The following is a 26,347-nucleotide window of genomic DNA, read 5'->3' as shown; positions in this document are numbered from 1 at the left end:
ACAGTTTTACCCAGACGGACCATGGTGCCAGACTTATTTTTTCAGTTATCAAGGTAATAGTGCTTTGGAGCTAATATCTAGATCATAATGACCATAATAATATTGGCAATAACATCACATTATACAAAGTGTTTGGCATTTTTCTAAATTATCTTCCACTGTCAGTGACGGCTAGCTGATCAGAATTAGACCCATGAAGGGGTGGTCCTATAGCCAATTACAGATACGGTCCGATTAGATCAATCAGTACGGATAATGTGCTTTGTCACATTGCACCGCATACACCTCTGGTAGAGAACAATGGCATTTAATCATAATTATATTATTAGTAATAACCTAGACCTTTATTCAAAACATACTGTTTTGAACTGTACTGAACTTTGACCTTTTGTACTTGCTGTAGCTGCATCGTGTGTGCGCTCGTTTTCATCTTTACCTCCAAATTAGCCGGTTTTGATAATCTGTATCAGCCACACTCTCTGCTTGTTAACGACTTTCCAGTAGTGATTTCACTCTGTTGGTGCAGAACAGCTCCTTGATCCAGTATCGCACATAGTAAATGTCATCAGATGTTCCTTCTCCCTCTAGTGCTGGTCTCATGTGTTATCTGTAAAAAATAGTAATGCATCATATTTACCAAGACAGACAAGACAGCAAAAAATGTTTTGATTGAACTTTGGTTTACCTTGCCAATGTCTGGTATCCTTTTTTAGTACCACATTGCCTACATGACCAGACAAAGAATGTTTCACTTTGACATTATAAACAAACAGATTGAACCCAAAAACACAAGACACACCATGCGATTTGATCACGCCGGCGTGATTGTAGACTCCAGAGGGATAAGCTTTTTAAAGCTGCTAGTTCCGACAAACACATACAGAGCGTGGATTCATATTCAAATCTTTTATTTTGTGCTGTTTGCCCTGGTCACTGCCCTCCCCCTGGACTCCATCCAACAAACTCCCTAAAGCACAAGCCCATGTTGTTTTACATTTTATTAATAGCAACATCAGAGTACTAAATGTACAGAGGACGAATCCAATGAGAATCGCATTTACAGTGCTTGCAAATACAGAGCTTAGTAGTACAAGAGTAACCAAATCAAAGTCACCTGGAAATCGAAACGTTTACCAATAACTACAAAAGGAAGAGATGTGGTTCATAAGACACAAAATAAAAGTTATACAACATTTAGCCGTCACAGAGACAGACTGGAGTCCTTTTTGTGGAGGTGTGTATATATGTGTGTGCATGTGAGAGTGTGTGTGTGTGTGTGTGTGTCTGTATATACTATAGTCATAGGTCTTATACAAAAGTTAACAGAGGTACTCAGTGATATATTAAACACAAATATAAAAAGTTTAAGAGTCACAAAGTACAAACTCTTCATTTTTATGGCGACAACACAACTCGAGTCAGATTCCTTCAAGGTAGGTATGAATTGTGATTGTAAGTCGGCTTTAATGTACAAACAAAACACAGTGTTTGCATGTGAAAAGCCCCTTCACAAAAAATTTAACGTCAATGTATGATATTTATTGGTTTCTTTGTTGGTTTATTTTGGACCCCTCCGCTCATTCTAATGTTGATCAACTTTTAAAGAACAACCAGCCGTGGATCGATACTTCCCCATTATCCCAAATTCCCGAGCAGCGTCACTCATATCTTTGTCCTGGAGGCCTCGCACGGCATCAGAGGTCGTCATATGCAAATCAAATGCCGCTCCGGCAGATTTGGGTCACACAGCGAGTCAGAGGGATTATGGGAGCACTGAAATGCTGCCAACCAAGTGTTGTTTTTCCTTTTTCAAGTCGTTTGACTGTATTGATGAGCACTGACAGCGACAGTGCCTTAGCTCTTGTGAATAGAAAAGTAAAAACATGACCCGAGAGGAGAGTCAAAGCCCTCCGCTTTGGATACAGTAAGCGCACAGTATGTGATTTTTTTTCTTTTCTGAAAAGATGAGGACAAGCAGAGTGAAGAGCTACAGTTTTCTGATGGCAAAAAAATGGATTCAGTGAGATACATATCAGTCGTTGAAGATAAACTTTGTCCTTTCCTCTGAGTTTAACCTTTCATTGTCACATCCAATACTTTGTTCTTCCTGCCGAGTCATACCTCGCTGTTTCATCAACCTGCAGTAGACTTAACAAAAAATAATGATATCACCACTATGTTAGCATAGGTGCCAGCTGCGAAACATGTTTCTAGGTTAATCAGGCGCCCGAAAGCCATGATTAAACAGGTTCGACACAACGATTCCTCTCCCCTCGTGTGATTGCTTCCAGTTATGTGTATGTGGGGGACGGACGACGACACAAACCTTTGCCTTGGAGATGTTCAGCCAGCATCTAATTCAAACAACACATATGTCAATAAGTTTCACTCTATATGTCTGACATGCAAGCAGGAATCACGGCCCCTGCAAACGAGTGTGCAGCGCAAATCCCTCATCTTGACAGGAAAAGCCTCGCTGATTGATAGCTTGTTTGTGCCGAAGGGTGCACAGGTTTAGTGGGTTGCTGGAGAGACAGAAATGGCAGCCGAAAAAATATTCATTTGTTGTGAAAAAAGGCATATCGAGTCTTTGGTGTCTGTTTAAGACTTCCCTGCAAGCGCCCGGTTCCTCTTGCCTTCTCCTGCACTGCTCTCAGATAATGTTTCCTGAATCAAATCTGACCAGCCAAGTGGAACCATTTCCCTCCCTCTTAGCCATGATACACCACACTCATCAACTATCCTGAAATATAAACTGAAAAGGCAAGAAAGCAGTAAGGCATTTCCTTACATATCAGTTAGATTTCAGACAGAGGTAAAAGGAAGAAGGTTGATGTATGCCGATGTCTCCAAATATGTTCCATGGCTGCAAGTTACGTTTCCTTGTCTGAACGTCCATCAGGAACGCGAGGGTGAATTAGGAGCTGCTAGCTAAAGGCATGTCCACCTTCATGAGAAATGCTAACAATGCAAACTAGGCGAACTTAAGTAAAACTTTCGGAAACTTTCCCCTACAGTATGAAACAGAATGAAAGTTAAAAAATGTGATTTTGTAGGTTTCAAAGAGTCAATCACTCCCACACAGCTCAGTATAAAACCTCAACGATTTCAATAGGGTCACATTGACCTTTTACAATTATTGTGTTAAGTGTTATTAGTGCAGCAACCACCCAGGTAAGGTACCTGTGGTTACCCTCGATGAAACACTACAGAAATTAGCATGGTCACAAATGTCCGATAGCACAAATATCTGGAAGTTAGGGGTGTACTTGGAAAGCAGGATCATTCTGGTTTAGTGCAACTTGGGTCTTGTTCTGACGCTTTCAGTAACGCTAAAATCATACTAACCTAGTTAATTGCTGAGATCTTGGAACGCGGCAACATCAGTAAAAGGGAAGTCTGACAAGGCAGGGGGAAAAAAGGAGCAGAGAGAGTGAGGGCAAACAGTAAAATCATTACACAAAGTATCTGTTGTGTACAACCCTGCATCCAGTTTAAACTTGCTGTGGCTATGTGCACAAAGTTGTGCGCTTGTGTTTTACCCTGTCTGACGTCATTGGAGCCATGTACCTATACGTCTTTGTGGCTGCATGCTTACAATTACAATAATTATTCTTATGTTCTGTTTACCGTTCACCATCTCGCTTAAGCACGTTGGCATGACAGTCGGGGGCTCTAGTTATAATGAGTGAGATATTTCACTCGGCAACAAAGTGGCCAACAGAACATCTGACTACTGCTACTAGCATGGGCGAGAAAAAGGCCAATGTTGAAGTAAACCAGAATTATTCTTGAAATCCTTTGATGAGTGAAAAAAAAAATGTGAATACCTTCACTCCAATGTTTTAAATACGTCAATTTAGCATTTGCGTTTAAAAGGAAAATTTAGACAAGGAGCACTTCATACACCACCCTCCTTCCACACTTCTCTCTGTAGACGTCTTGCTCTGATTACCTCATATGCTGATAAATGCTAATGTGAGTCTTCACAGTCATTACAGTAAAGTATGAATGAAATATCATACATTTTCTGGGGCAGTTGTAGCAAAAATGAGATGGTTGACAAATTAATGCGACCAAGTATTGATCAAGTTTCGTAGGTTTCTTGGCAGCTACTGGATTCTCACTGTTTTGTTGTTTTTTTTAAGTAGTAATGTGATGGAGCACTGTCCATTAGAATCAATGTGGAAATGATGTTTAAGAACAGCGAGTCATTGGTTTCCCAGCCAACCATTAATACAGCAGAGCCCAAGATATGATCACAACACCACTGAGCACTGTTCCTTTCACACATACCACCTGGAAATCACCCTCCAGACTCTATTGCAGTGTCTACTGAAGTATTATACTGGTTAGCTAAAGATATAATACAGGTACTGCTTGAAAGTGCAGGTAGGAAGCTTGGCACAAGGTTAGTTTTGTGTTTTGAAAGAAATACCGTAGTTACACATGTAAACAAAGACACTATCCCCGACCTAGCTGAAACCCTCCCAAAAAATGGGACAGGTCTTGAAAAATAGAACACACCCGTACACAAATAGAAGCAAATATATAGAAAATACATTTACACGTGTATAATATACAGTAAGTTTTTGTAACCCTCTGACTAGTGAGATAACACTCTTCATTCAGAAAAATATATGTTATGTCAAAGAAGCAGCTCCGTAGCCTGGCGCACACGAGAGGCTGAACTGGTATGGGTCATTCATGGGAGTGGTTTTCATGTTGTGAACGGGCAAACGCGAGAGCTTTGCACCACAGTGTTTATCCCAGACCATTTTAGTGCCTCCTGAATGGCTCACATTTATAGACGCTGATCTCACTGGAACAGCATGTTTTATTTAATCCTTCGAGAAGGTGAGAACCAGCCTAAAAGTAACAACCCCATCTGGGCCAAATTCCTGGAGCTCCACGTCGACACACAACAAATCCCATCTTTTGTAATCTGTACATATTGCTGTCTGCAGCCAAAAAACATTTACAATTACATAATTGTATTTGTGCTTTGTACAAACTCACAGCACAACAAAAGGTAGATTCAGAGGCGGCTTCCTCAAAAGCTTCGTAGCACAAAGGTAATCCTTCTTTCAGAGATTGAGGTGGATAATAAAATTACTGGCGCTAGAAAGCTCTCAGGAGAGCTTTACTGTCCTTACTGACCACGGAGTTCACTCACCTTGACTTGAGAGATAGTTTAAACCAATTTGGCAGCAGCGGACTGACACAATCTCCTCACTTCCACAATGCACTGAGTGTTTACAGCTTTTGAAAAAAAAAAATTAAGCTTTCTCATAAGTATGTTTCGAATTTTTGAACTGCGTCATTCCGCACAAATAATCTATTTGTGCCCTGGCTGTGATAGCTCTGATATGCTATAAATATTGTCCTCAAGTATTGAGTGGATCTGGCTCTGAAGATAGCTAACTAACCTTTGACCTCACATTCGGTGAGGGAATTCCTTCCTGCCTATGTGCGCCATTCAAAACACTCGATGCCGTTCACTTTAAATCCAGATTAGACCCTGTCTTTTTGCAGCACCTCTCTCACAGCTTCCTGAAAAGCTGGGGATAATTTCATGCTCCGTCTTCAACAAATTGGTCCATGTTCTTCTTGACTTTCTAACTATAAATCAGACTTGAAGGTTTCAAAAATAATTTGTCTAAAGTGAACCAATCTGGGAGTTGGGAGGGGATATTAATATACTATCTGAGGAGGGATTAGTTTTTTTCAATCTCTTTCCTATTTATGCAAATTATCACATGAATGTGGAGCTCAAATTGAATCTATTCCACCCTTTTTTTAGCGTTGGAGCTCAGATATGAATCGTAAAAAGTCATTAGAATTCATCCCAAACAGCTGCTGGGGCTAAGACCGACATAGAGGGTGCAGAAGAGCTCGACAGACCTGAGGCAGTATGTGTGTCCTGTCCAGCTCCATGCATGTCTGTAGTGGTCGTCCTTGCTCCTTCGGTACATGAATTTGTTGCATTGGGATTCGTTGAAGCAATGAGCGTGCACTACAGAAACCTTGTGTGTGTTTTTCTATGAACCCCAAATCAGTAAACGATGAGCAGTTGGAGCAGGCGTCGGTTGGGCCTGCACCAGGTGTATTCAGATGGATTCTTTGTTATAATCTAAGCTGAGGGAGGGGGAGTGGGTGTTATCTAATTAACAGTGGTGAATCCCAAGTGCTTCAGACCTCCACTGTTAGGGCTGTGGCAGACTGTACTGTGTAAAAAAATAGACATAATAATTTTGTTCCTAAAATGGGACCTGTAGAAACAATGTTTTAAAATCAACAGTTCAATAAAGCGTATACCGTTTCTTTTTTCTTCTTCTTCCATCTTCTCTCTTCTCTCCAAGAAATATAATAGTGCTTCATATAAATATCTTTTACACATTTCTTTAAACTATTTTAAAACATATTCAAATACACTTTGTAGCATTTTTTTTTTTTTACTTTCACATTTCTTGAAAAAAATGAGCAAACAAACAAAAAGAAAAAACAATGCAGTTGGAGTCAATACAGGGTTAATATAGCGCTCTTTGTTTTGTCCATCAGTTGTTGTTGAAGTGTCTTTCCATCCAGGTTGTGGCACATAGTGGCATTATTGGCACATTGTTCATAAATACAGTTCATCCTCCACCCACAGCAGCTCCGTGTGTTCCTTTTCCAAATGTCCAATGTTTTTCCTCCAGACGCCTGTGTCTGACCACAGTCCTGTCCCGCACCTCCCGTAGATAGACCTACATGTAATCTATTATCTAAATGACTGTACGTTCCTGGAAATAATGGAGTGGCAGCGCTGTGGCTGCTCTGCTTGTCATCTCTAGAAAAATAAATATCTTCACCAGTGTCCAAAGAGTGATCACACTACTTTACAAAAGACGCTGTTTTTGTGTGTTCCTTGTTTCCAGCTGGATCCTGCGGAGACGCAGAGAACACAAAACACAATTATCCCTCATTGTGGGGCTCAGCTCGAAAGAAAAACAATCACTGCAACACAGACAGGATTTTCAAAGCTAACCTACTTTCTACTGATTTGAGGGGGGGGGGGGGGTGTACTGGTATCTAGATCTGGCCTGAAAAACATGCAACCCAGTGTCTTTTTTAAACCAGATGAAAGGGCGAGGCGGTATTGACAATGTGTGGTGTTAGGGTCTGCTGCAGCACACACTGCAGCCTTAGAAACACATCAGGTCTGGTGAGATAATAAGGGATCTTGTGTCTTTTAAGACGACAGCACTGGGAGCATGCCGTGGAAGGCTGTGCTGACTGAGACTAATGTGTGCCCAGACAACGGAGAGACGCTGTCCTCCCAGTACTCTACCTGCAGGCAATCTATTCCTTTTAAAATCTGGGTCAATAGCAGACGTTGCGCCTCCCTCCGGGCTTCCAGCAACACTGTGGGGCATGTGCTTAACTTTCACGCTTTGAATTTCAAATGCCGGCCGTTCTGGCATACATTAGCCATGCATAAAAATCTGTCACAAGTCAAGTGAAACCGCTCCTTTACTCCTTAAAATGGCCAAATCAATACGCTCTTGGTAGGACAGTGGCAAAATACATATGAATCTAAAATGTTTCAGACATGAGGAGTGAAATCATTAACTGTGAGCATGTAGTTTAAAAACACTTATATACACGTAATTAGTCTCTTATCTTAACTATGGCCCTCTGATACTGCACTGAAGCGGCCTTGTCAACCCTTTTTCATCAGCGCCCAGAAGATGGAAAGGGGCACAATGAAGTCACCAATGACAAAACATATGCCAAGTTCCCTTCTTTTCCCAAAGTGGGGCAGCATCACCACAGGGATCGAGGTGGCTACCGCTCAGATGATGATTTGCAAGTGGACAAAGTGGCACAGTACCCACCAGAGCGTGATTTCAGGGAGCCTCCTCCACCCACAAGAAAACGAACAAGGCCTCCGGCTCGTCAACATGAGATCTCAAACCATTTCTCGGACACAAAGGCCACAGGAATCAGCTGTCGTTCGGTGGGGGAGGGCCTGTAGGGTTGACATGCAAGAAGTTAGAGCATGAAGTAGACTAAGTTTGATGGACATGATGCGCTTTGATCATATGAAATTGTCTTTTCTTTTCTTTTTTCAACAGACCTTAGGCCTAATAAACTCCCTAGTTAGCCTTTAGTGGCACAGTCAACATTGTACCACTGGTCACAGAGAAACACAGACGGAGGTAATCACATACCGAGGGCCCCACTTCTTTTAGGAGTTCCTTCAATCCTCCCTCAACTTTGTGCAAAGACATCCAGACAGTATTTAACAGCTATTTATTGCCATGATCACAATGACTGTGTTAAAGGGTTTGGATACACAGAGTAAGTGTGATCATGCTGCGTGCTGGCCCCGCAGCTTAGATGACTGTTACTGTTATCCACTCAGACAGTAAACACTTTTATTTATTTATTAATGATTGTCACCACAATAATTAAAATGACAGTTTAACCCCATGATAGGCCAACTCATTATGTAAAACTCACCTGCCTTGTCAGCTGTAATGACTAAGCGTGAATTGTCCTCATCCTCAGACAGAATAAGTCAAACTCTTGAGGGCAGGGGGGTGTTGAAGTTAAGTTTGAAAAAAATAAGATAAAAAAATAAATAAAATAATAATAAAAAAAAAAAAAATAAAAATAATAAAAAAAAAAAATATATATATATATATATATATATATATATATATATATATATATATATATATATATACATACAGTATATTTACTGGCTCTACATGACATTTGCAAAGCCGTCAGTAAGTAGACAGAAAATGGCACTGTAGAGACCTCACATCTCATTGGCCTACATCTATAAACTGGCCCATTACACAACAACCAACATAAGGGATAAATTTCGATTTTTGTGTGCAGCTTGAGCTGCCCTTAAGACTCTAATAAATTGATAATAGCAGTTACGATAACGACTGTTGTGGACACCAACGGGCTGAAGGGCTTTTAAAGTTTGGATTTTGGTGTGAATGCACAAACATTCCTGGGGCCGGCGTACCTGTTTCCGTTGTACGCAGTCTTGTAGACAGGCGTCTGCTGGATCATCTCGTCAGTGTAGATGGGCACGGCAGTCCGGACGCACTCATGCGAGCACTGCAGGCTGTCATTGTAGGCAGTGAATATGTCCACCTTGCTGGGCACCCGGGCCGGGGTGAAGTCTGTCAGATTTTGGCAGCTTTCTTCCTGCTGGTGGATCTTGCGCTGATGGCTATTGTGGCGACCATTTCCCGACTGTGCACAGCTACAAAAACACGCACCAAAGACAAGAAAACAAACATAAAATCATACCTTGTGCCTCCGGTCGTCTTTGGGGAGTTGTGACAAGACAGCAAAGTGCGATAAAGTTATAATGTCTTCGTGGGTCAAAAGTAAAGGAATCTTTCCTACCAGTTTTTAAGGACGAGTGTTGTGATCAAGGCTGCGATAACCATAATGAGAGACACAGTGATTGTGATTATCTGGTGGACCGCCAAACCTGCACAAAGACACAAATAGACACAAGAGCAGAGAATTACAATCATTTTGTGGAGGAAATGTTTCCCCTCCTGTTGTTCACAGCAGCAAGCCCGGCACTTCACTCCTCTTTATATTCTCTGAACTGTACAAACCCACCTCACTCCGCAGAGTATCAAGGGCAGCTCACTTTAAAAAGCAGCGAGGATGACAACCCAGAACGGTTTTGCTCTTCAGTAAGTATTGATGACATTGTCATCCACCGCCAATCATCATTTTAGTGTGATATGGATTATTCCATTACAGTACAGCCAAAAGTAATGGATGACTAAGTTCATGTCCAAGTTTTCTCTAAGTACTTAAGTTACTATTCTAACGTCATTAAAAGAAGGGAATGAGCTGAAATCAACACTGTATATCATTATGTTTTGAATATATTACATATTTTTCTATTTATATATTTATACATTAGTTCATTCAGACCAAACGTGAAGCTAATATTCACGTCCACTTACTCGCGAAAGTTTGGCAGCAAATATTAGCCCATTCTCTTTCCGACGTTGACGTCGATAACGTCTCAACGGTAAATGGCTTTCGCTCCAGTTCAAATAGTCAAGCAAATGGCATGAATTTCACGTCTACTTGTGTATTTGCATCGACTTTATGTAATCTCATATGGCCGACCTTCACAGTTGGCTACCCCAAATCTCTTTTTTCTTAAGCTGGATAAATCCTCCATCAACAGCCCCTCACACTGAGAGCAGGTCTGCTTTTTAAAGCCTTTTGTCACCTCAATTGTTTATACTATCGCTGTCGATTTTTTCTTTGATTTTTTCTATTGAAATGTTAAATGACAGCAGATAATTCACATAAAATGTTTGATTTAAAGATGACCCTGATAGGTAGTTTGACTGCTTTGAAAATGGGGAATGTAAAGGCAGGACAGAGGAATTAATTAAAGAAAATCAGGACAATATCAGATTGAAGATCTTATGTTAATCAAACTTATATGTAACCAAACTATAATGCATAGTTGTACACAAAAGAAATGCAACAACGCTCCGAGCACAGGTCACATCTCGTTTTCAAAATGTGCCAATCACAGCATTTTCTGCCTTTGCATTACCTTGTGTCAGACATTTGCGTTGATATAGTACATTTCAAAATGTATCAACTTGATTTTGAACTGATTCAAACGGATATGGTGCACAGAACATGTGACAGATCTTGAGACCCTACTATGAAAAAATGAATACTGATTTAGGCTACAGCTAAAGCTGCATTAATTGAGTGTATTAAACTTCTTGGACCACCATGGCTAATTTGTTAGAAAACAGCTGTGAATATTGCACTGAATGACTACGTCAAACACTCACTCTCTTTTTGGCTCTGTTTTGATTTCCGCCAAACCCCTATGACAACTGTCTGTCTCTGTAGCTGATAAATGATCCACTACGTTCACCTGCTAGCTGCTCATTGAGTCTTTCCTCTGTTTGCTGCTTGACGTCCAATCGGTTTTCTGACTTTCTTTCTGGAAATAAGTGGCGATTGTGGGTAAGAAAACCAAAAAATAACGCGCTAAAGTGAGCTGAGCTGAGTGTGGCTTTAAATAGCTGTAGATGCCCCATTACATCCTGGGAAGGCTTATTTATTTACTTCAGTACTTCAGTGGTAATGCAATATTCTGCCTCTAAACCAAGTATCTGAACCACAGTAAACAATCAACAGCTCCAGTCAGAACATCTCCACAGGTCAGACTTTGTGAAGCACATACCCACCAACTGTTAACATTCACTGTTGAAGATCAGCTTGCTCTTAGAAAAATTATTATTGGAACATAATCAGGAGTGAGGCTCCCCGGAGAAATGACGACCGCATCCTCTGTATTTCATAAACACTGAGAATAATCTCTTGGAAGGTTTGGTGCACTTCACCGATTTGCCGTTCAATTCAGAGATTAGAAACCCACCCAACTCGGCACAATCACAGTCAAACCAGTGCAATTAAATGGATATAACCAAAATGTAGCGCTCCTTTGTGAAAATCTTCCAGGTATCTGGTTTGAATCCTTGTTTTGTTCAGATTCCGTGACAGTACAAAGCCATACAATTATGAGCGTTCATTGAATGCAGCCGTTTGCTTGAGCTCGGCATCTTAACCAGTTTACAGATATGAATGTGGACCAAATGTTCTCTGCCTGCGCCTTTTGTCCTCTATGACTCAAGTGCAAAAGCATTGTTCTTATCTAAACTCTTAAGACTCCCCCTGTGTGCTGATCTCTCACTTTTGCCAGAGAGGGGTAATCCACAAACAAAACTGTGCCGTACACGTCGAAAGTGAGGATTAGTGCAAATCTATTCCACTGTACTGAATGGTTAGTGCGCTGCGTATGTGTGGGCGAGTGATAGAGCGCGAGAGCGACTCCGACACAATGACACACTGCAGCAGGTGACATGCTGCAGCAGGGTGGAGGGACAAAAAAACCTAAAAAGAAAAGCCTTCGTGATGAAAATGCCCACGTGGGCCTTATACATCTCACCTCTCCATCAGCCCGCTGCCTAACTGCTGATCCAAGCCAATTTGTCCTCTGGAATGCTTAAAAGAAAGTGCCGCTCCGTCATTTTGGAAAGGCACACGGTCTCTCCTCTGGCTTCCTGCTGCCTGGACAGCCTCCTCTTGGATAATAAACTTCTTTGGGCAGGGCCTCGCTAAAGGCATGCCGGGTCAGCCTGGGATTAATGATACTGTATCTCAGGGAAGCCTTACCTCCCACACACATTTACTTCTCCGACAACTCATTTGCATTTCCCTCCTATCCCCTCCTATCCTCCCGTCTCCCTCTCTGCCCGTCTCGTGGCCGACATCAAAGCTCTTAAGTTGAAAGTGTTCAGTTAGAAGTTAACATCTGTCCAAGTTCAGGCATAATAGAGCTCGCCCCTGACCTTGATCAATAGCTGAAGTCTCTGCTGAGAATCGTTTCATTTTACACTACTGTCAAAGGCAAAGGGGGCAATTCGCAGTCAGTGGGATTTTTAAAAAAATCCAAAGCTGCTCTTTGTCCTCAAACACCACAAATGATTGAATCACATGACGAGGCTGCATTAGGTTGTGTTCTGTCCGACCCGCTTTGAGACGCTGTTCTGCCCAGGCAAAGGAGACAAGTGGAAATTAATGGAATGACAAACTGTCATTACGTGTTTGGAGACTGCAATGGCAGTCTGCAATTTCACACTAGAGGAATCCAACTGGCTCCTCTGGTGAGCATGAGCATGCTGTGTGTACGTTGCTGATGCCATGTTAAAAAACTGTGTTCGGTGAATTTAAGTGGAAAATAGCTCATTCGAATTTACTTCAGGCTGCCATTTGGACAAAAAGTATGCATAAATTCCAAGTGCAGCTCTTTAATGAAGCAACTGGGCCCAAGTACACGAGGTCCTGTAACACAAACACCAGCATTAAGTCCATTAGAACCTCATTTTCAGGGCAGAGCATTTAAGGGTGAAGGGCTAATAGAGCAGATAATGGCATGGGTGACAAATCGGAGTGCAGAGGCCAGTTCTATTTTCATCCACAGCTACCAGTTGGAGGGAGGGGAAATTTTGGCCTGTCCATCTAAAACTCATTGTGTCCTGGCAGCTATGTTGGAAAATCACCTTTGCGAGTCACCTTGCTTTAGAGATACCCGGTTACGTTTTGTTTGGTCAAATCCCTGCCAAACAAAAGGAAGCTGAGAGGTAGGGAGGTAGATAGATAGATAGATAGAGAGAGAGAGAGAGAGAGAGAGGGACAGAAAAAAAAGGAAGTGACAGAAAGGGATTAGGAGAGGAGGGACACCTAATTTGTGACCTCTCTGGCAGCAGGATTAGAGACCACATCAGTGCGCCCAGCAGGGAATAAATTAGATTTTTCACCTTCTCAGTCGTGACAGTTTGATGTCAAAGAAAAGCAAAGCAGATGGATAAAATCTCCCCTACCTAGCTACGCGTGATAAAATATTCCCAATTCAGACATAAACACTCACCGTGAGTTAATAAATGTGTCTGGCAGGTAATGCTTGGTTTGTAACAACTTAAAAACTGCTTAGTATGTTTTTTTACCATCATCATCTCGGTAATTTTCAGAAAGAACGCATGGAAAACATGTACTATTCATCTGTGGTAATATGTTTTCATAAACAGCAGGCAAGTGCTTTCAGTGAAAAAGCTCTGATGACGCTCCAGGATGCAACCTGTTAGAACAGCAGGCCAAAAGGTTAGCGGGTGGCTAGTGATGAGAGTGACGAATTAAGCATGAACGGCTGGACGTGTCAAAGGCGGACATTTAGCAAAGACGTTTGCCATTGAAGTTTACGGGGTGATAAAAATGTCAACATTGTATTTACAGCTCGTTCCACTGGCGGCAAGTGGTAAAGTAGTCTTAATGCTGCCCTGAGCTCAAACCTGAAACCTTCATAGCTACCGTCAGAGAAATGTGGATCATATTTACAGCGCAACACTCTCCGTGAGCTGTCAAGTGGTAATTAGAGTTGTGTCTATGGAACAAGATACACTGTTGCTGTGTTTATCTCTCTAACTGCTTCATTCGCTTTGTCCTTCAGTGGTTAAAATGGTCCTGTCAAAAATGCAGCCATGTTTTCCTCGTGTATGACTTTGGTTGAAGAAAAGGAATGCCGTGGTTGCAGGTGTTATTTTCGAATGTTGTTCATGTGGAATCATCAAGCCTCCAACATGCCGAACTCCGAAGTCGACCAGAGTCCATGTCAGGAGCTTTTGCGGGTTGTACTCACTGGCCTGATAGATCAGCAAAAGCTAGTGCTCTAATTTCCATTTCAAAAAACGCTGCCCATAAACCAGCAATATGTGAATTTCATTTCACTATAGTGATGAAGAGCATTTTGAACACTTTCAATTAGGGACATCGGTCCCTTTTTTCACATTAGACATTCCGACTTGTTAAAATGAACGATGGCTGTTGTATTCGAGTGTCCCAGTAAGACATTACAGTGCGATAGTGAGGCAGCATGCACAATACCAGGACCCTGAAGCCATCTTTCATTTTATTATTTACACCTATGCTTTGTGTACTGTGACATGTCTAGATTACTATTGCTCAGGGTGCGCCAATGTATTTTCTTACCCCGCCTGAATACGTACTGACTGCGTGAATAAACACCCTCGTAATAAAACAGACAACGTGACAGGCAGCATCCTGCAGTTTAAAAGGAATGAACCCTTTGCACCTATAAAAATAAAATCCACTCGAGGCCTACATTTTAATACATATTTCCAATCAAGTGCAGGCAGTTTGTGCTCTGAAAAATGCCCACAGTAACAATACCATGACCAGTGATGAGGAAAAGACAGTGACGCATTTTCATGCGTGTATGAGTTATTGTCATGTAACATGAGTTATTGTCAGCGGCAAGAGTCATTAGTAGTTTCTGTGTGTGTGTGTGTGTGTGTGTGTGTGTGTGTTTGTACGGAAGACCGTCTGTAGTGGGAAGCCATATCACACATCCGTTGCACACAGCCATTTAGGGCTAATGGCATCTACACCCACTCAGCGTTGGCTTAAAAGCCCCTGAAAAAATGTGCAGAAGGCCCCTCATTAGTGAAACAGAGTTACAGCACACAAAGGTTGAGCCATCTCACTACCACACACCACAAAGCACATTGTTACAGGCATATTCAATGCACGCTCATACGTCGCCTGACCCGTACGAGAGCATCTCCCCCACACCCAGACACCTGAGCAGGCCAGGTGGAGGGAAGACTTCCATCAAAGCCTGCTGATAGGCTGGAATTGCCAATTAACGCTGGTGTCAGAGTGTCAATCTGCGCTGATTTCCACTGAGTAACCAAGCAATCTGAAACACTTATTGAAGGGGAGCTTGCTGAGAGAGGGCGAGCGAAGAGCAGGACATAGAGAGAGAGAGAGAAAGAGAGGAGGGGAAACTTGAAGAGGGGGAGATCAGAAACAATTACTCCACATGCCTTTTCTCTCAATGTCAAAGGCATCACTGTATAATTCAGCCAGGCTGTGTGGCAAAAAGAGGGAACTGCTTCAATCTTCGGTTGTTTTCACATCAGCACTTTTTGAATCGGTTGAACTGGTTAAATTGGGCTCTGGTTCGCTTCCCGCCTGGAGCGATTCAGTTTCATTCAGGTGTGAACACAGTTATCACACACGGGTATGGACCAACACCGCCGCACCAAGACCCTTGAGAGGAAGGTGGTCACATCCATACTAAACAAATACAATACAATCTCCGTCCATACCTAGACACCTAAAAAAATCGTATATGACGTGATCATTCATGTACACTGAGCATGTGCGTGCCGGTGCAAACAGGAAGCAGACTGTCTACTCTGCAGCTTGTTACTTAGTTGCAGACACAACACAACGGACGAGAAACAACAGTGGTGACAATTAAGAGCAGGGATTTCATTCTCGTTCTCACACTTCTTCTCACGTTGCTCACACCAGTAAACACACATGATCCTGCGCGAATAACGCACGCGAGAATTTGCTTGGAGCACATAAATTGTGGCAGCCTGCAACGTGGTCGCGGCAGGCCCCATGTTAACTCGCACTAGCCCAGAACACAAGAGCCTCTTCCTGTGTCGAGTTTCTTGCCCCAGACATCCCTAAACAACGAGTGAAGTGAACGTTCTCCGGTGGTTTGAATGGACGCTTTTTGGTTTAGTTTTTCTCTTTGTCAAAAGAAACCAAACCAAGGGGAAAAAGCTCCAACTTTACCACCTCATTAAATCTGTACCAAATTCAGACAAAGTGGGATGTGCTTGTCCTGTGTCCCTGTCTGAGTTAGGACCAGCGGGGAACACACAGTAGCTTATCCAGGTGGGTGTAAGATGGCATCGCTACTGAGGCGGCTTCAATCATCCCTCATGAAATCTGTTCACTGTCACGTCGGTGAGAGGAAGTATGACTCTTCAGCAGACAAAAGCTTAGTCAAATTTTTTAGCAGGCGAACGGGCTCCGAAAACATTGTCTCCATGATACGTCATCCTCTGCCTTCCCTGCGGAGTCATTTGTCAACAAAAACGAAAATCTCTTGAACAGCAGAAGTTAATGAATAGTTTGAAAAAGGGGGGGGGGGGGGGTCGTATTAAAATTCAGCCCCATCGATTCTGACTGACGGAACAATCTCCTTGTATCCAAAATAGTGTCTCAGTCAACATCTGCACTCCCCTCCCTTAGGCAGATGTGTCAAGCCATGAAGAAAGAGCTGAGCAGCGGACAAACAGAAAGTGTAACAGCATCTGCTCAGTCTGGCCCCTTCATCTGCTCTTGGCTGGGATTTCTGTAAATCAGGGAAAGGGGGTTTGACTCTGCACGCCTGTCACCAGGCATCAGCATTTAAGCCCAGATTTAACGCTCGAGAAAAGGAGATTCCTTTTTACCCCCTTTATTGAGAGTCAATACGGAGAGTAATGGCAAATTTATTGGATCGCCATGGTAACCGTTGGGAAAAGTGGTTTCTCTCTGTCTCTGTGTGTGTCCCTTACTGTTGAAGAGGCTGTATCATACGCCTCCACAGGTCTACCGCAGGTCAAAACGATGCATTTCAATGTTCACTTCTTTAAAAATAGATTCGTGAGACACTTAACATACATTTTACATGTGCTCACTCTGCTCTACGGCGGATGTCGACTTACTTATTTACTCCATTCATTTAACCCTCCACTCCCTTCACAAACTGCAAGCTGCGTCACCATTCGCTGTCAGACGGATCTATTTTTTTTTTTTTTTAAATACCTGCTGGCTTCTACGCTGGATGTCAACTTTTATCCCAAACATCCGACACGGTGTCTGCTTCAGGAAGCCACATGACGCATTTTGAGGCCTCACTGCGTCTTTCAGAAACACTCTGCACCTTTTGCTTACTCCGAACAAACCTGCAACATTTGACCCTGTGATTCACGGGCCGTCTCACAAGAGCCAAATTAGCAGTTGAGGCTTTACTGACTGCAGTTTTAATCATCTCATATCCTTAATGGAGCTGACAGCTCCATCTGTGTGGAGTGGATGGGGGGTCACAGTTACCAGCAGCACAATCACCGGGAACAATCAGTGAGCATCTGGAGGCATCACAGCTATAACCCCCCCTCCTCCTCCTCCTCCTCCTCAGGCTCCTGTATGATGGCCAGAGCTTTTGTGAGAGCGGCATCGACAGAAGTCATCCAGTATCTAGAAAACCTCGTATCTAACCGGACTCAGACACGCACAGGATCAATTCTTATGTTGCACAGTACAATGGTGGCTCCAAACACAGGACACTACACATTAAAGTTGAAAAACTTTTTGGCTTAAACTTGTGCATGTGCTGTTAAACCGATTGCACAGTGTAATGACGATAGAAAAATGGCACCGCTTACTTCGGATCCCTATCAGTCTTGCTTTCACCATGTAATTCTCTTGGCCACAAATAATGACGATTAATGACATGATGACAAAGGAACTGCGTCACCTATTGCGTAGCCAAAACAACGAAGTGAATAGCATTCTCCAGGTATCAATCAACAGCGATGGATATAGCAGACTCACCATCTGGTATCTAAAAAGTGGTGTTGACATCTTTCTCAGGAGCTCTGAGGAAAAGCACCTGCGGACTTTTCGCCTACTATTAACCCCTTTATGCTGCGAAGGGAGTTGGATTTTCCACGCTACCCGAAAGCGCTTTTCATTTTGTTTTCCTGCAGTATCGCTGCGAGCAGTGAGTGGGAGGTAAGACACATAGCCCACAGTCAACACGTGCAACACAGACAAGCTGTGAATTTCTCTGTGTCACTATGCAGCTGGTTTCCAACCAAACCGAAGTGGTGGGCAAAATGTCACAGTACAAGAAAAACAAAATACAACAAGCCAAGAGCTGGACCAAGCCAAAGGCAGCCACGAGAACACAGTATGAGGTCAATGGCTCATTTCTGCACCTCACAATTATTTAACGAGACAATCTTTCCATCTTCATTGGGTCATTTTGATATTTACTGATTTGTTCGTTATTGATCCCAATCTGGGAAATTCCGTAATTTAAATAAAGGAACTCAAAATGATAAAAATCTGACTGTTGTTCCAAAGTGTGCATGTGTGTGTGTGTGTGTGTGTAATGTGCAGAGACAACATCTTGCTTAATGTGAGGGGACATTTCATTTTAGGAGGCAGGAAACTTTTCCAGTGTGCTCTGAAGCTTGCATTTCCACGTCTCTTTTCTATCTTCATGGGGAAACTGGCGCAACAGGCTGTCAAAGATGCATCGTGACTTCGCATATTCACAATCATTCTGGATCACAGTGAAGCTGGAACCTTGAAGATTCAGAAAACCGTTTGCTTCTCTCTTCTGTGTGAGAAGAAAGACATGTTTGAATCATTTCCTATCCTCCTCTCTTCCTCTTTCCGCCGCTTCCTCCAAACAAACATCCACTTGCATCCTAGTTTGACAGCACACACACACACACACACGCACACACACACACAAACGCGTGCACACACACACACACACACACACACACACACAAGATGATTACAGTCATGATACACACATGCCATATGGGGCTGAGACAGAGTACACTAATGGCCTGCATTTGTTTCGGGTGCCTACAGTATTCATGAGTCATAGTCAATTAATTTACACTGCCCATTTATTGCATGGGGTGAATGCACATACTCTAATCTCCTAGATAATGAGAGGATGACAAGCACTGAAAGATATATTTTCGGACCTGGCTGAAGCATTGATGCAAACATAATGCGTATTCTTTTCAAAAACACATATATTTTAATATGCAGAGGGTACATATTCAGGGCCCAGTGGATGGCCCCCTCCTCACAGGATAAGCAGATATAGACAAAAAGGTGAAGGACAGATGAAACAAACAGCCAAATATTTTATTAGCTAATAACTGAATTAGTAATCCATCAGATCCAAAAACAGTTTGTTGTCATTTGCTGATCCAACTGATTGCAAAATGTCAGCACATTAATTTGGGCTTTGGTAACTTGACAAGCACTCTTCATTATTTTTTTGGCCATTTTAGAGTCAAAACTGTTTTTTCCCCCCCAATTAACTAAAGCCACAATAACAAACAATAATAAATCATGGTCACGGCTCTATATTTAATAAAGCCGTTTTTTGAGCCAACTGTCATTTCTACATCAGCGCTTTGAGGCTACAATTAGCTGGGAGTGCTGCGAGTGTCAGTGTGGCTGGGTTCATTCATCCCTGGATGACAGAAACGGAGAGAACAGTTTAAAGGCAGACAGTCGCATACTGATTACGTGGAATTAATCAAATGGTGAGGAGTAACAAAAGCAGTGGATCCGTCTTTTAGTTGGGTAACATAATAAATTGTGTAAAGCTTAAAAACAGTTCTGCTAAAAGTCCCCCAGGTCGCACTGGACACAGATAACTTAGGTTTCATGGAGTATGATTTGCACCTTTCTCTGCTTGTATGTGAATGCTCAAATTGGTACGTGTCAGCACTGCCATGAAAGTAAGTAGAACTTACGTCATTCACCTGAAATAGGTTAATGTGTCACAGCAAGTGCCTGGAGGCCGACAACAGGCAACATTGGGAAAGAAGGGCCACATGCCTTTGCCGCTAAAGTAGCTGGGTGCCAAATGCACAGAATGAATACGTCAACGTACTGCAGATTCAGGACTGTACGTCTGTGTATGCACAAAAGCAAACATACGTAATGCAGACGCAGTCTTTGCACGTTTATGCATTTTTCAGTGTAATACATCTCAATTATCCTCACATTGTGTGCATGAGCGCAAACCTGGTGGTCTGGCATAAATGTAAAAGAAAGAAGAAAACTGAGCCAAAGGTGGCACCTTTGTGTAAACTTTTTATGCTTACTTCCTTTCAATGAGCAGAATTTTAATTGTAGTGGCCAAATGAGTTGACATCCAAATGTGCAACTCTGTTTGGAACAAACATGCTAAACTGATGTCCTGATGAAAGATAGGTACTAAATATGTCTCTTTGATCCTATTTACACAAAAGTTATACTGGGTGTATCAGAAAGACAATTCGTTATTAAAAAAAGAACTGCAAATATAACCAACAAGCATTCAAGAGGGACTGAAAGTCTATTGCTCAAACCCTGAAGTAGCTGTGTTCCCAGATCTCAGCACTTTCTTGAGCGCAATGCTTCCCTAGCCCTAACCCTCAAGTGAGAGACTTGAAACTTCTAAACGTTAAATAACAATTCCTTTAAAAAAACTGTTGACGTGCAGCCACAGTTAAGGAACATTAAACACCTTAAGTCTTTGTACAGTAATGGTATAAACCAACAATATGGTACATGTCACCGTTTTAATTGATGTTACAGCATGAAGTATTGGCAAATTGCTGACATTTTCGCAGGCTGTAGCTAACGCTTTACTACCAGAATCCACTTATTCTTCGTCACTCTGAAAACAGTACTTGCAACAGCCATTTACAGCGGCGAGGAATAAGTGATTTCCAGGAAAAGAAAATTGCAGTATTTTCTGGGTGAAACTACTCTAGAAACGTGGTATCGGATTGGTTCATACATCGGCACTCTCTGATGCCTGACCTGGCATTTTCAGCAGTACCGGAGGCATTTCCGATACTGGTGTGTATATCGGAACATCTCCAACAACTACAACAACTAAAAATGAAATGAAGATGTCATTTTTGAGATCAACTGAATTATGCGAGCTCTGAACATTACTTTGATAAAGATTATCACTTCAAGGCGCTTGCAGTTGTTTTTCCTAATCTAAGTTTGAAGTAATCAGACTAAGACTGAATGTACAGTGCTCTATGAACACGCTCAAAGACAAAGCAGGAGAGCTGAGAGTGAGAGGCAGAGACAAGGTGAAGCACCTCCTCTTAAGGAATAGCCTCATTTCATCAGCAATCCAATGCTGTGCCGTTATCGGGTAATTATATCTTGCCTTGGGGTCAGTGTGAGGCAGACATGAATTAATATGTTGTCAGGGGGCAAAGGAAAGTTTGAAAAGCTTTGATTCAGTTCATCTGCCCTGACGGGACACAGTCTGCTTCGGGATACAACAATGTGCATCCAGTGGGAGGGGGAATCGGACTCCATTTCCCCTCATCAGTTTTCAGTTCAGAGTAGTGACTGAATTCCCCCAGGATACAATGTCAAGTGATCATTTTGACTCGCAGGTGGTCTCCAAATTAATAACACATAATGAAGAGATCACAACAACACTGACAAGACAATTACACACTGCCATTTCGTTTCACAATCAATATGTTCACGTCAGTCACCATTATACATACCTATAATAATAATAATGCGGCTAATAATAATATATTTAATAAAATGATAAAGTTTTGTTTTTTTAAAGGAACTGAGATGATACAGTAATATCAGCAATCAGATCCTTGTACAGAATGATTGTGCTCCTAGTCCAGGACCTAGTGCTGCTTATATTTTAATAGGGGTATTATGGTATTACACTTTTATTAATGGGAATAATTTATATAATTACTATTCATTTCCCAGTTAAATTGTATGCATGTAAGAACACCAAACACAATCTCTCCCAGCATGATTAAATCATCCAGAGTAATATGATTCAGAAGTTCCGAAAACAGCACAAATTAAATTTCTAAAATAGATATTTTGTCCTGAACTACTTCACTTTCTCACATTCCTCTGTGCTTTAAGATATTTTACACTATAATTGAATAGGAGGTAGCCAAGGACTTTTGATCACCCGAACTGTTCGCTGCCTAATTTTATGACATTTATATTAATGCACCAAGTGGGAAAGCCTCAATTAGCATAGCACTTGTCCAGACGTTGTTAAACATGACTTATGTTTTATGGCTACCTGTATGGTCCATTTAAAAAGCCACGTCCCTCATGGACTTAATGAAATGGTAAATCTAATATGCCTGGCTCGGAGCTTTGAGTGTCTGCAGCACAGAGGGACTGTTCATAAAAATCACATATGCCCACATACAGTATTTCAGGCCACAGTATGCTCAAGGATATTCTCCCTGAACCAGATGAAAGTTTCCCAAGTTGCAAAGTCATATTAATGAGAAGATCACTCCTCTAGATCATTAGTCAATCACTCTAGTGAAAATGTGAAAATAATTAGAGGAAACACATAGGCAAAACATTCCCCCCCCCCCCATTTGATTTAATCTTAGCAATTTATCCCTATGTGGAAATGGTGTGCATTTTGCCACCTACATGACACATATGTTGCCTGATGTGTCTTCTGCCTGCCAGCATAAATGATAAAATGATAAAAAGTGGTCCCACACCAGCCTCCTACATATGAACACAAACCAACAGTGTTTGTTGGAACACACCACCAAGCAACAGGTACCGCTACTGGCAATCAAACCGTGGGTCTCTGTCATGGTGTGGGCGGATGAGAATTCCGCCTTTATGTGACTTTTAAAGTGATATTATCTCGTTCAGTTGATGTGTTTTTGGGGGTTGGTTTTGTTTTTTTGGTAAAATAGAACATTTCTAATCGTGTCCATTTGTTATGAGCTTGACAAAGTGTGTGTGCATTACTCTGCGGGCCCATATGGGCCGTTGGCATACATAGATGTCAGGTGCATTTCTGAATTAGTTACACATCTTATATATATTTATTTACAAGTGTTGGTATAGCCTTAGATTATAGCCTTAGATCTAATATTATATAATATAAAATTAGATATTAACAATGAAATTCACACTGAATGAACAGCTGTACGCCTGTTTTCTGTCTTACCTGTTGTGTCCCCATATGGCTTTGGTGGTTTGACAGTCTCCGAACTGATAGGGGCCTTGGTGGTGCTTGGCCTCTTGGACTCTGTTGTGGTAACTACAGTGAACGTCCTTTGGGGGGGCCTGGTTGTCGTGCTAGTGGTTGTGGCCACTGTGGTAGATGAGGCCCTGGCGAACAGCGTTACATTCGGCTCTGGTTTGTCATCACCATCTATGCTATCTGTACCTGTGGGTCCCCAGTCGATAAATCCGGCCACCGTGGTAGTCCGGCCCTCCTGAGACTTGTCAAAGCTGTCCCATTTGAGCTGCCTTCTGGCTCTAAGTAACAACCTCACTGTTTCTCGTCTGCTCCCACTGGATAAAGCTGCTGGAACGTCTGCTATAACAGCCAAAGGACCACCCGTCTTCATTTGAGAGTATCTCAACTGGCATTCCTTACACACTGCTTTTCCTTTATGTACCGGCTTCCGATGCTGGTGACCCTTGACTTTTGGCGCTATCCCTGCCCTGTGGTCTTTGGGTGGAGGGATAGGGTTGAAGAGCCGGTGGGCCAGCGGGCTAACTGTTCTCCAGTGTAGCTTATTGGGTGTGTCCCAGAGGGGCTGCAAGCGAGGCCGTGAGCGTGGCACCGATTTGGGCGTCAGTTTGATCCCCAGACCCTGACTGAGGGGGCTGCACACTGAGAAGTCCAGGGTGAGGTGGGTCATGGCCAACAGGATCCACACCCGGTGCCCCACACAGCTGCCTGGCCTCAAAGCAGATGGACTGCAGAGAAAGGAGAGAGAGTAAATGTGGGGAAACTGTTTTAGATTCAAACACAGTGAGGTACATGTTCAAACCATACAAATCAGGTTCCCTCCGTCTCCCACCTTCAAGTTAATGGCCTATTGTACAGATTCACATCTGTATTCACCGTCCATTTGCACTCTTGGCAAAGTTCTTCTCCACAGCTTCTCAAACTCCTTCTTAATTAAGCTTCGATAATAATTATCTTTGCAGAGTGCCTTTTGAGTTAAAGTACAAAGGTCAGACACAAAGTAAATGTTGTAAAACATGTGCAAGATTATGGATTTACACTCTTTGCTCTCAGCTGTCAAAAGCAGTGAGGACTTATCCTTGATGTAACAGATTCATATCAATTCAGGGATGATTGCGCTGACACACAAGGTCAGACCTGGTTTAGCTGATCATCATATTCTGCATTATCTCCCGCAGACACAAAGTCATCTGATTCCCAAAGGGCAATTTGATTATGCAGTGCAATGATCAGGAAGGTAACACGCTAAGCCAGAAGAAGACACAGCATGACAAGTTTTTGGAAGAAAATTTCACCTACACGTCTATGGCGTAAATTCATTCAATACCATTGTTTCCCAAAATGTCCTTTGCTACTGTAGGAGCCTCACATCTGCCCATCCACAAGATGGCACATTGATAGATAGGCTTGCTGTTCAGGCCAGGACCCTGCAGTAGACAGATTTTACAGACAACCTTCAGGGACAAAGCTACACATTGATTCCTGAGGAAGAAAGCTCATTATGGGCTATCTTTCATCTCTGCCGTCCTTGGCCAATTTAAGCCCACACCGAGGACTCATTCTTGAAGCATCACAGAGGTGATGATAAATGGAAAAGTGTGAATGGGTTCATCGACTGACAGAGGCAACACCAAGATGTCTGTCGATCTTATAATCACCAAGTTATGTTTTTACAAGTATCTTAAATATCAAATAGCTAAAGTGTATTGACAGTTGACAAGACAAACTGTACTTTTGTTGGTAATGTCTGTACTTTATGGTCACTCAAGTAATAAGTCACATTCAAATCTATATGAATGTTCAGGATATGACCCATAGACTTAGACTACACTATTCCAAGTGAATTTACTCTAAGTAATCTGATGAATTATAATGACTCTGCTACGGATTTTACATAATCTAGTTAACTGGGATGTCATCTTTAATTTAAATGTTGATCTATCTTTTAAATAGGCCATGCTGTGCACATCCAAATCAAAAACAAACCTATGATTTAAGTTTTAAAGTCCAAATAAAGATAAAAGGTATGGCTGTTTGTAGAGTTCATAAAATGCAACTGGCTGACAGTAATGTTTGCTTGTGACTTTAGTGAAGTAGCAACGTATCTACGGATTCGTGAGTTGAATTTGAATTAATCCAACAGCACTACAAGACTAACAGCACTTTAGACTCTACAATTGAGGTGATATTCATTAACCCACTTTGTAGACACTTCAACTGGTTATGAACTATGTTTTTATTATTCCCCCCACATTTATTTTTAGTTGTTTGCAACAGCAAAACCACTAACTGAGAAATAATTTAGGGATGGCATGTTAATTGAGCCATTAATAGTGACTAATGTGGTCATGAAAGAGCAGTGACAAGGTCAGTTCATTATTGGCAGTTAAAAATATGGGTTACAATTTGTCTTGTGAGTGTGAGGGCCCTGTTAGGCCACTTCCCCTATCAGCACACCCGAGGTAATTCCATTTTAACTCCTCTGACATATTAATGCTGATAAGAAAAGTTTGTTACTCATCATGAATAATATGATCTGAAGAGGGACGAAAAACAACAGACAATGTTCATCACCATGTTTGTTAAGCCCCTTGCTTTTGACATTGATTGATGTCTGATCAAGTCAAGTCCAACATTTTTAGAGAGTTTTTAGTGTATTTTCTCACGAGTCAAAAAATGAAAATTACTATTAGGTGTAACACTGTACACATCCCTTGAAGACATCATAGGAAACGTTTCGGTGCCAAGGAATTCCAAATTAAAAACTAAAACTTCACTTTTTGCCCAGTAAGCAGCAATATAAACTGTTTTATGGTAGTTTTTACTGCTGCGCCAACTTATTCTTTAGTGTCACAATCAGGAGCAAAGCTCTCAAGTGGCTTTACCATTAAAAGATGAGGAATGTGTCCAAAACCATTACAGCTGTTGGCCAGCACAGAGCCAGTTTGTAAATAGAACAGCCCCTGGTTCGCTCTTCAGGCCAAACATCATTGTTTTATAAATCTTTACCGACGAAACTGGTCTTCACTATGTATACTCTGCTGAATAAGATCCCCCATTCCTCTGTGA

General features: G+C 42.0%; 1 protein-coding gene across 1 annotated transcript in view; it reads right to left on the bottom strand.

Moving 5' to 3' along the window:
* Nucleotides 1-891: 891 nt before the first annotated feature.
* Nucleotides 892-26,347, bottom strand: part of ajap1 (adherens junctions associated protein 1) — a 46,849-nt gene continuing 21,393 nt past the window's right edge. Inside the window, exons 2-6 of the mRNA XM_035645814.2 lie at nucleotides 23,246-24,006; nucleotides 9,418-9,505; nucleotides 9,029-9,271; nucleotides 7,878-8,011; nucleotides 892-6,924 (exon numbers count right to left, since the gene is read on the bottom strand). Coding sequence (XP_035501707.1) covers nucleotides 7,939-8,011; nucleotides 9,029-9,271; nucleotides 9,418-9,505; nucleotides 23,246-24,006 — 1,165 coding nt within the window. The 3' untranslated portion in view covers nucleotides 892-6,924; nucleotides 7,878-7,938. The remainder of the gene's footprint in view (nucleotides 6,925-7,877; nucleotides 8,012-9,028; nucleotides 9,272-9,417; nucleotides 9,506-23,245; nucleotides 24,007-26,347) is intronic.

This window comes from Scophthalmus maximus, chromosome 3 (genome assembly GCF_022379125.1).
Source record: "Scophthalmus maximus strain ysfricsl-2021 chromosome 3, ASM2237912v1, whole genome shotgun sequence".
NCBI lineage: Eukaryota > Metazoa > Chordata > Actinopteri > Pleuronectiformes > Scophthalmidae > Scophthalmus > Scophthalmus maximus.
Note: the sequence above shows the minus strand (reverse complement) of the source record. Positions and strands in the feature narration are given on the sequence as shown.